The sequence below is a fragment of the Helianthus annuus genome, chromosome 11 (assembly GCF_002127325.2).
Source record: "Helianthus annuus cultivar XRQ/B chromosome 11, HanXRQr2.0-SUNRISE, whole genome shotgun sequence".
In the NCBI taxonomy this organism is placed as follows: Eukaryota; Viridiplantae; Streptophyta; class Magnoliopsida; order Asterales; family Asteraceae; genus Helianthus; species Helianthus annuus.
In genome coordinates this window covers 38,157,840-38,168,301 of record NC_035443.2, presented here as the reverse complement: position 1 = coordinate 38,168,301, position 10,462 = coordinate 38,157,840, and the positions used below count along the sequence as shown (strand labels likewise).

Genomic DNA, 10,462 nt, shown 5'->3' with positions numbered 1-10,462 from the left:
AGAAGTTCCTGAGGTGAACATTGAAAAGGAACAAGAGGTGGCTAGTGTAGCACATATTGAAATTGAAACTGATTCGTTCACAACAGAAGCAGTTTTTGTTGATAGGCAAGTTACTTCTGAGGTTCAAAAGGAGAAAGAGAAAGTGATAGATAATGTTGAAGGCGACGATGTTGATAAAGACACTACTAGTTCATCTAGTGGGTCTGTGTTTGAGGTAGTTGATGCACTAGAACGTGAAAAGCGAATGAGAGAGGAAATACAAAAAGAGAAGTTACTCAGAAAGAGGAGGAGAGAAGAGAAAGAAGATGCACCATATGAACCGTCTCCAGAACATATTTCTGCATCTCAATCTACTCCTAAGAGTAAAAAGAAAGCTGGAGGTAGAAAGAAGGCTACTCCAAAGATAAAAGTATTAAAGCGTCCTCAAAAGATCATGCATACACAATCAACACCTCCACGTCAACAAACACCTCCACAATCTCCAATACATCAATCACCACCTAGACAACCAACACCACAACAATCACCAAAACAACCTACTCCACCATCACATTGAACACCACCCAGACAACCTACTCCACAACGACAACCATCTCCTCTGTTTCCACCATCACCACCTCCACATCAACAATATTATTCTTCACAAAATCTTTTTGGTACACCTCCTCTTGCTCAAATACAACATGGTTCTTCAAGTAGAGGTCTTGCAATACCGTATGATAATCTGCTAGATGTTGATTTTGATTTTGCAAACAATTCTCAAGTCTTGAAGTTGGAAAAGAGAATTGATGAGGTGATAGCAGAAAACAAAAAGTGGGTAGATGAATGTAAAAGAATTTTTGAAAGAGAAAAGTCTCTTGCTGGAAAAGTGCAGAGATCAGAAGGTGAAAACAAAGTGTTGGAATTAAAGATTGAAGTTGATCAGACAGAAATTGATGTTTTGAAAGTTCAAGTGTCTGAGTTAGAAGAGGAGAAGAGTCGTCGGGAAAGTGAGAACGAGTACTATAAGCTGAAAAACAAAGAACTTATGGCTGCTAAAGCACTACATGAACATAAGTTTTACATGCTGAATAGGGTTGTGGAAAGTATGTTGAAGACGTCTGTGGAACAAAAGTATGAAGAATTGAAGTTAGAAGATCTTCGTGCTGAACGTAAAGCAGAAGTTGAAAGGCAAATGAAAGAAAAAGGTAAAGCTGTTGAAGGAAGTTCTGTAATGTCTATTGTGCCTTCAATGGTGGTAGATAATCCAGTGCCTATATCCTCAGTTCCGTGTATAACTGAAGAAGAAATTCAATCGCCAAAGTTAATTGGTGGCGAAGAAGAAGAGGATGATGAAGATGATGATGAGGAAGAGTTTGTTTATTCTGCAAGCAGTCACAGTTCAAAAGGTGATGATGATGATGATGCTGCAGGAGGTTCAGGTGTGAGAGTTACTGAAGCTGCAAAAGAAAAAGTCGTTGAAGATCTGCTGAACGACACAGTAAATGAGGAAAGTGGTGAAGCTGGGGGAAAGGGGGAGTCGAGCAAGAATCAGATTGTAGAGCATCACGAACCCCTGTTCTTATGTCTAGATGTGTATAGGGAGATGTTAAATGATGTAAACCCTGAGAATCCAATTGATCTTGAAGCTGATCTGGAATCTTTTGATATCAATAAACAGAAAGATTACAAGTATAACTATGTTGAGGATGCAGATCAGTACGATAGGGTTGAAGTAGAGGACTGTTCTGATAATGAGGATGTCCCTGAAGATACATCAAAACTTCCAACGTTGATGGAGTTTTTTGCAGCTGAAAACGGAGATGAGTTACGTCAAAAGGTGACTGAAGCAGTAAATGAAAATGTGTTCGAGTGTTTGAGAAAAGAAGCTGAACAAGTAAATCAATCAAATGTTGAGAAAGAAGATCATTCAAAATGGTTTAAAGACGGTCATGAAAGAAAGTTCAAGAGGCCTTTGAAGTTTTTTCAACGTGATAGATCTATTTCTCTTGGCGATATCATCAGTTAGGGTTTTCTTCCTCAGGTCAATGCCTATGCAGTCAGAAGAGAATTTGGTGTCCAGTACTTTAAACGATTATATGACATTATGTCATTACCTTGGTGGGATGTCGATGAGTTATCTCAGGTGAGAACATTGGAGTATCAGGTGAGACAGAATGATAAAGCAATGTGGGGATATATCAAGTACGAGACTCTCAGAGGTTATCTGAAATGGAAACCTCATTGTCCAAGAAGGGTTGAAAGAATAGATCCTGAAACTGGTGTACGGGAAACTATTCTGAATGTAAAGCCTCCAAGAACCATGACGACGATTCCTATGCCAGTAATGGAACAAGATTTTTATAAAGGGTTTATTGATTGGGTGTATAGCTGTCTTACAACTGAAGCTATCATTACATACAGAGCTGGTAGTGAGCTGAGATATATTCGTGTCTATGATCCGATGTGGCTGGTGAATTGTTCGGCAAAAGACATCGAATGCTTGTTTATTAACAAGATTCGTTATAAAGCAGAAGATAAAGATCAAGCTCAACAGTTCCAGCGTGTGGTATCTCTGTGCTTTCAAAAAGGAATCAATTCCGAAAGCAAGTGGAAGTCGTCTTGGTGGGCATTGGATGAAAAGATGAAGAAGAAAGCTAAACGTGAACGTGAACGGGAAAATCGTAAGATGGAAGAGAAAAGAGGAAAGTTTTTGAAGAAACAACAGGAAGAAGAGAAGGCAGAGAAGCGAAAGCGTGAAAAGATCAGAGTTGCTCTGAGCAGGAAGCCTAAAGGGCGTGAAGAAATCTACAAAGCAGCTATCTGAAGACCAATATTCTAGACAAAGACTGCGGCTTCATCCAAGGGGGAGTTTGTTGGTGCATAATGTCTAAAGCCTGCGTCTTTGTGAAGTTAGATTAACGTATATGGTCTAAATAGGTTGTTTTGTAATAGATCAGGGGTTAACTGTGTAATTATATGAAAGTTTGTATGCTGGACCGCTTTTGTGACACTTGTCCACAAAAGCGAACCAAGCTGGATCGCTTATGTGGACATGTCACATAAGCGGTTCATAAATCCTATATATACCCTTGATCTTAGTTCATTTGTAACGTTGTCCTGGATTGTACGTCGAACTGCTGACCTTCTGGCAATTGTTATCAAGTGAAAGTAAAGTGATTAAAGTGAAGATCTGTCTGTTTTCTACTCCTTTCTGTACCGTATATCTTCGTATCATGTTAAAATGTGTTTCCGCCACATTTTTAGCAGGCTCTAGCTTATATTGACTCCTCAGTGAGATCATACTCGATCCTACAATATTGGGATCTGGATACGGGAGTATATTCAAGAAGTGGGACACACGGATAAGTTTAAGTCATTAAGACATTAACATAGTATCTCGGATCAATTGAACTTTGTGTGAAAATTTAAGTGGACAAATATACTGACAATCTAGGTGAATTGTTTAGAACTTAAAATGAAATGATGCTTAACGGTGTTAGTGACATGTCTCATAAACTGATATGATCCTCTTACACGAACTCACAAAAATATTGTTTGTAAATATGTCTTTACTGCATTACATGTTTCTTTATTTCAAAATCCAAAAAGAATTTCAGTGTGTTTTAGCATAAAGTTTTAGAAAATTCAAAAAGATTTTTGACAACTGATATTGAAAAGATGATTTTCAAAATTTTGAGTGCTAAACATGATGAATATCATTTGAGGGGGAGTTTGTTTTTAAAACTGATTATTCTTAATCAAATCTTTAAGTGGTTCATCAATACTGTTACTGATAAAGTTTCAGTTTGGTTTGAGGGAGAGTTTGTTTTAGTGCATACACTTTTATTCTAAATTGTAAAACTTATGTTTTGGGTAGAGAATTTGCAGTTGATCCAGGTTGTGTTGCTTAAATCGGTAATAAGCCAGACAACGATCCTAAAGCTGATGATGCTGATGATCTGAAGAAATGCCAGCATATCGCAAGGGGGAGTCTGAAGTCCTGCGAGAAAAGACTGAGAGTGAAGCCCAGAGACAGATCAAGACTGAAGATTGTGGAGACTCGACACTTAAGACTCGTCAACATCTGAGGGGGAGTCTGTTAGTGCATTCATCTGTCGTCTTCGTCTTATGTCGAGTTTCGGGTTCGTTGCCACATTGATCAAACATGATGTCATCTTATACAATGATGACATCATAGAGATGACATCATCATTGCATCGTTACACTAGAAGACAAAACAGAATTTGTAGACTTTCGCTTGAAATTGGAATTTGTGAATGTTTCGCTTGAAAGTCATGACAGTGTTTCGCTTGAATGTGATTTAGTAGGTTTCAAGCGAAACCTGTTAGGCTATAAATAGGAGAATTGTCATTTCATTTGTAAGGTTTTTCAGAAAGAGATACCGAGGTGCTGCCGGTTTTCCTTTCAACTGTAAACACTGTTATATCAATACACAAGAGGTTTAAAGTGATAAACAAGCTGTTTCATCGTCAGTTTCTTAGTTTCCACATCTGAAACTGATAACATCTCTTCTGAACGACTCGTTTGGGTCATAATCCGATCCTACAAAGCAAACTTAAAGTAAAAACAAGGAATCAAATCTGAATATCTACAAAGTTACTTAATTTGTTTGGTGGTCGAATTGTTTTTCCAAAAAGTCATCATCAAAGATTTTAAAACAAACAAGCTTTGTTAGATGTATGAAAGGATAATTATAAAGCAATGATTCTACGTTCGATTGACTTAGCATGCAAATCTCTATATTTCTCAAAATATTCACACACACTCGGTTAAATTTCTGAATCATACATATAATGTGTATGTTAAACACTCGATGCCTAGTCAATGAATCATGCAATATTATAAGCTTGTCAAAAGATCTAATCTCCACCAATTAATATGTGAAAAACATAAATAAAGAGGTCTTTGATGGGTTGTAATGATAGGCTAAGGTTAAGGGTGTGGAATGGATATTTAAAAGTGGCTAAATGGTTAAAACTCGGTGGTTATTTCTAACAAGCGTAAATGAATCAACAACTATACATAAGTAGCGCATTTAAAGACGATTTTTACCCTTTTTGAGCTAAACAACATATTTGTACTATTCAGTGCTTAAAATTGCTCTAATTTGATCGTCTTTAATCCTTTTTTTTTTCTTTTTTGTTTTTCGATCTCTATTTTCTTTTTTTTTTCAAACTAAGTAATTACAAACAAGCTATTTAGATAATAACTTTGACCGAGTTTTAACACAAAGGTTTAAAAATAAAAAGGCTAAATTTGGTTAAGTAGGCTAAGTGGTTGGGTATAATTGGAAAAACACGGAAAATAGGCTCAACATGGCGGACTAATGGATAATGTTGGGTGTGGGATATAAACAAAGAAAAAGGCTAACACAAAAGGGTATCCTAAGTGCCTCCGTCATTTTCATGCAATTTCAAATATTCATGATCTTGAAAAGTATACAAATGACAAGTTCTAAATTACATGAAACATCCGGCTCACTCATTTTCCGCAAAAACAAAGAAGCATTGAAGAAAGCAGTAAAGGCTCAAAAATATGCTCATGTAAACGGAAGTAATGGATATAAATATAAAGATAAACATGCTAGTCTTTCTTTTGTTTCGTCACGCTTTTAGTTATCTTTTTCAAAAATCAATTTGGCTTGTCGGTTTTGATCAAATCTGATGCTTTCTAAAGAACACAACTGACCATTTTTGTATTTTGTATTTTTTTTAACGAAAGGACAAACAAAGTTAACCTTAACCCCTCCCCACACTTGAACTTCACATTGTCCCCAATGTGAAACATGTATTAGTTAAGCGATTATGAAGAGCTAAACTAATAATGTGAAAAATGGATAGAGGTACTCCCTCAGAGTTGGAGTAGACTTATTATATGAAATAGATTTTGAATATAAGTCTTCTCAATTCTGTGTGCATTCCTTACAAACCTGCCAAGTTCATTGTAGGATCGTATTCTGACCCGAACGAGTCGTTCAGAGGCTTTCTCCTTGGTTTCAGGTGCGGAATAACAAGAAACTAAGGTAGAAACAGCAGGCAAATCACTTTAACTACTTGTTTTACTGATTTCAAACGTTTACAGCTCAAATCTCGCACCGGCAGAACTTCGGCACGATTTCTACAACTGTTACAACTGGAATCGCCCCAAGGGTATATATAGGCGTTCTGGTCCGCTCATGTGACACATGTCCATAAAAGCGGTTCCAGACATGTCCACAAAAGCGGTTCCAGACATGTCCATAAAAGCGGTTCCAGACATGTACACAAAAGCGGTCCAAGAACTCTATGACCCTATGAGCAATCCTAGGCTATAAACCCTACACAGACTCTTGTTTTCTTGTATATCGTACCCAGATCTAACATCTAAGTCTATGACTCGATACAAGACGTAATCAGCAGATGTAGTGCACCAACAGACTCCCCCTCAGATGTTGATGGAGTCGACTATCGAGTCACAACAATTCTGTCTTCAGTTCTTCAGTCTTGATCAGTCTTCGGGCTTCTCTCTCTTTATCATTCTATCATTCTAAGACACGAACGAAGATGTAATCGACAGACAACTGCACCAACAAACTCCCCCTTGGATGTTGACGGAATCTTTAGTGAGAGTCTTCAAACATTCACAACTCTTCAATCTTGTTCGGCCTTCTTCAGGAACTCAGCCTGGAATAATATCTTCAAGAATTTCTTCTTGGAATCACATGCCTGGATCATTCTCTGGCTCTAACTTTCATCAGACTCCCCCTAACATAATGCTGAGATCTCTGTCTGGAAATCGTTATCACCATTGAAATCAACTCCTGGCTTTCTCTGTTTAAGCTCTCCTCTGGTTCTGATGTATCTCCTGGCTATTCGTAGCAACAGGATCAGAAACCTGCAAAACTCAACCATACTATTACAAACTAATACAATTTGCAATTCAACTTAATGAATCAACAAATCATAAAAGAAAAATTATGAAGATCAAACTGTAGGTTACCATTCAACTTATTCATCAAGTTAATGAACCAAATTTGCATTTCAAATCTTCACAATTTAACACTCTCTCTCAAACCACAAGTTCAACATGTTTAGCACTTGAAATGTCAAATATCAGTTCTTCACACTCTGTTGTCGAAAATCTTTTTGTAGTTTTCAAATATCTAACAAACAAACAATATTTTTGGATTTTTGAATTTTGAACAATACAGAAATGAACACTATTTTTGAGAGATTGTGCAAGAGGATCATATCGGTTTTTTGAGACATATCACCAACACCGTTGATCTTGATTAATCAGCAAATGTTAAAAACAAATTTACTTCTGATTGTCAGTATTGTTGTCCACTTAAACCTCTACACAAATTTTCAATTAATTCAAGATACGTATTTAATGTATTAGCACTTAAACTTATTTGAGTGTCCCACCTCTTGAATATACTCCCGTATCCAGATCCCAATATTCTGATCTACAGGTAAGTATAACTACAAATGATATCTGTATATAAATTAGGGGAAAAATGCGAGAACTGAGGGATCTCAGGTCAGAACTTCCGTTCAGCAGAGAGATATCAGCTTCGACTTAGCAGTGGGTCCCCTTTAGAGGATCTTTTTAGCTACAACAACTGATCATCAATTTTATTGTCTAATCAGCTGAGGGCTTTATGCTATGTTTCAAGCATATGAAGAAAGTATTAGCCAGGGACTAGGTCAGAACTACCGTTCAGCAGAAGTCCCGGAATAATACCCCAGACATCAATTGAGTACAAGAACCTAGTATTCCAGAATAAGAAACCTTTCAAACGAGATTTCAGGGGTTACCTATATATCCAAGTAGTGTTCCCCACAAAATAAGTAAGTTTTGATTTTATGTTTATATCTCGAATACAATTTACTAACTGTGTGAAGCCTACTGACACATCATTAGTAAGACTTGTTTAAAAACAATTTTGTCTTTACAAATCTCTAGCATGCTGTGATAGTCAACCGATGTACTATCATCTCCTCTTTTTGCAACAAAACTCATTTTCATTTTTCAATTTTTTTAAATTTTTCAAAATTTTATTACTCCCCCTAAAATCAAAATATGTTTCAATTTTGATTTTCCGAGGAAAAAATTGAAAACAAACTATACAAGAAACTTGACAACATAATGTGAATTACCTCAATTCACCATTCTCGTGCAAAACAATCAGAACTCCCCCTCACAACAAACTATTTTCCCATTATGATTTCAAAACACTTAAGTTTGTTTTAATCAAAATGGTTTTTCCGGAAAATTAGTTTGTGTTCCAACTATTTGTAGGTTTGGGGTTATCTCATCATCTTGTTTTCTTCAAACCTTTTAAAGATTTATCATTTCCAGTTTGATCATAAACCATCAGTAGAAAATCAAGTACAAATTAATGTCCCTGATTTACCACATGTAAATCGAAAAATCACCAACGTGAAATTTCTCAAGAAATGTGCCGATTCATGATCCACGATACCATCTTGGGATCTCCGGCAAGTCAGGTTTTTCTATTTAAACAATTTCACCCAAGCCTGACTGACCTTGGGTGATTTTGAATTCTTGCTCAACAATGGTGGAAAATTTGCATCATCCATTGCTAAACTAGAATTCTCAACTTTTACCTCAACCAATGGCTCCTCTGGTTTTACCATACCAGAATCATTGCCTGCAGGTGGCTTGTCCGACTTTGATCTGTCAGATTCATCGCCGACCTTTTCTTTCTTCTTCTCTCTCTGTTCTGTCCTCAGATTTGTATCTGATGAATTCGTCTTGCTTGTTTTTGCAACTGAAGGAGTCGATTCATCAGAACTTTTATTCTGTTTATCCTGTGAACCTGAGGACAAAATCTTCTCGAGATATTCTCTCGCTTTCTTTCTCTTCTTCCTCAGTCGGTCTTTCTGCCCCTGAGAAAGTTTAACTTTTGTCTCTAGAACTTTCGGTTGTTGAACTTTTGGTTCTCGAACTTTTAGTTCTTCGGGCTTGACCTTGACTGGAATTCTTGCCACTTTCTGAGACATAACCCTTGATCTTCCCATTGATCTCCTCGGGCAATCTCGGGCAATGTGTCCTTTGATATTGCAGTTATAGCACCTCCTGGTCTCATAACTCCAGTATTGGCAATTAACAGCAATGTGTCCATGATAGCCGCAGCTGTAACACATTCTGTTATCGTACCAGTTATCACCGTTGTACCAAACACTCAAGTCGTAACACTGTTTGGCCTGGTGATATTCCTTCCTCAACTTTGTTGGATTTGTCGCTTTAGCACTATGATCTGTCCTGCACCCAGCAATTTTTGAATTTTTAAGTTTTAAATCTTTTGATTTTTGATTGTGATTGGATGATTGAACTGATGAGATTTTTTCTCCATTTTTAATCTTTTGTTTCTGTTTTACAATCTTCTTTACAGGTTTCTGCTTAGAGCATTCTCCCTTTTCAGTCGAGTGTAAAACAGTTTTCTGAAAATTTTCTTTTAACTTCAAAAATTTCTCCTTTTTCTTAATTTCAGCATCAGATTTTGTCTCAGATTCATCTGCTGAATAAAATTCCTCATTTTCATCATCAGTTTTCTCATCACAATCTTCAATCTTTTCACTTATCGGCATAGAATTGAGTGGTTTTGGACAGGGAAAACTCAAACTGTCAGATTTAGTCACAAAACCTTTCAATTTCTTCTCAAGTTCATCAATTTTGTTCCTCGAATTCTCAGCTTCACTTTCAAGCTGAGATATTCTCCCAAAATGAGACTCGATTGTTTTCTCATTGTCATTTTTCAAATTTTCAAGAACAGATTTTTCATTCATCAAAACTTTTATCTGTTCCTGAAATTTTGATTCATTCGCTTTTAGGTTTTTGTTTTCCAATTTTATCCAGAAATCTTCATTTTCAGATGATTTCTGTTTGTTTTCAAAAACCTTTTCATTTTCTTTCAAACCTTTGTTCTCTAATGTCAAACTGTTCACACTATCTAACAGTTTAACATTTTCAGCTTTCAGCTTCTCACAAATACTCTGAACTATAAGAATCTGTTTTTCAGCAGTATGCTTCTCGTGTTTCAACTTTTTGACTTCAGATGTCAAACTTTCTGCATTCTTCACAAGTTTGTCATTGACTGTCTTGAAGTTATGACACTTTGAACATACTGAAGCAGACCTTGACGATTCATTCTTCCCAAATTCTTTGACTTTTACTATCTTTTCTTTCTTTTTCTTATCTTTGATCTCCATCTGTTCTTCAATCCTTTTAATGAGTGGAGTAATTGTCAGTTGAGAAAATTCTCTAGAACTTTTCAAGTTCAAGACATAATCTTCCCATTCTTCTTTCGGTAACGCACTGATAAATTTTTCAATCCACTCTTTTGGTTCTTTTGTAATATTTAAATCAGACATTGAACGAACAAGATGTTTGTATCTCTCAATGACACTTTTTGTACTCTCTCCTGGAAAACCTGAAAATGAATCAAAATCAT

General features: G+C 36.4%; 1 protein-coding gene across 1 annotated transcript; it reads left to right on the top strand.

Annotated features, from left to right (window-relative positions):
• Positions 1–683: 683 nt before the first annotated feature.
• On the top strand, positions 684–2,008 carry LOC110888075. Its single transcript, XM_022135617.1, has 3 exons — positions 684–701; positions 773–1,310; positions 1,413–2,008. The coding sequence occupies exons 1-3, from the start codon at positions 684–686 to the stop codon at positions 2,006–2,008; spliced, it is 1,152 nt and encodes a 383-aa protein (XP_021991309.1).
• The last annotated feature ends 8,454 nt before the right edge of the window (positions 2,009–10,462 follow it).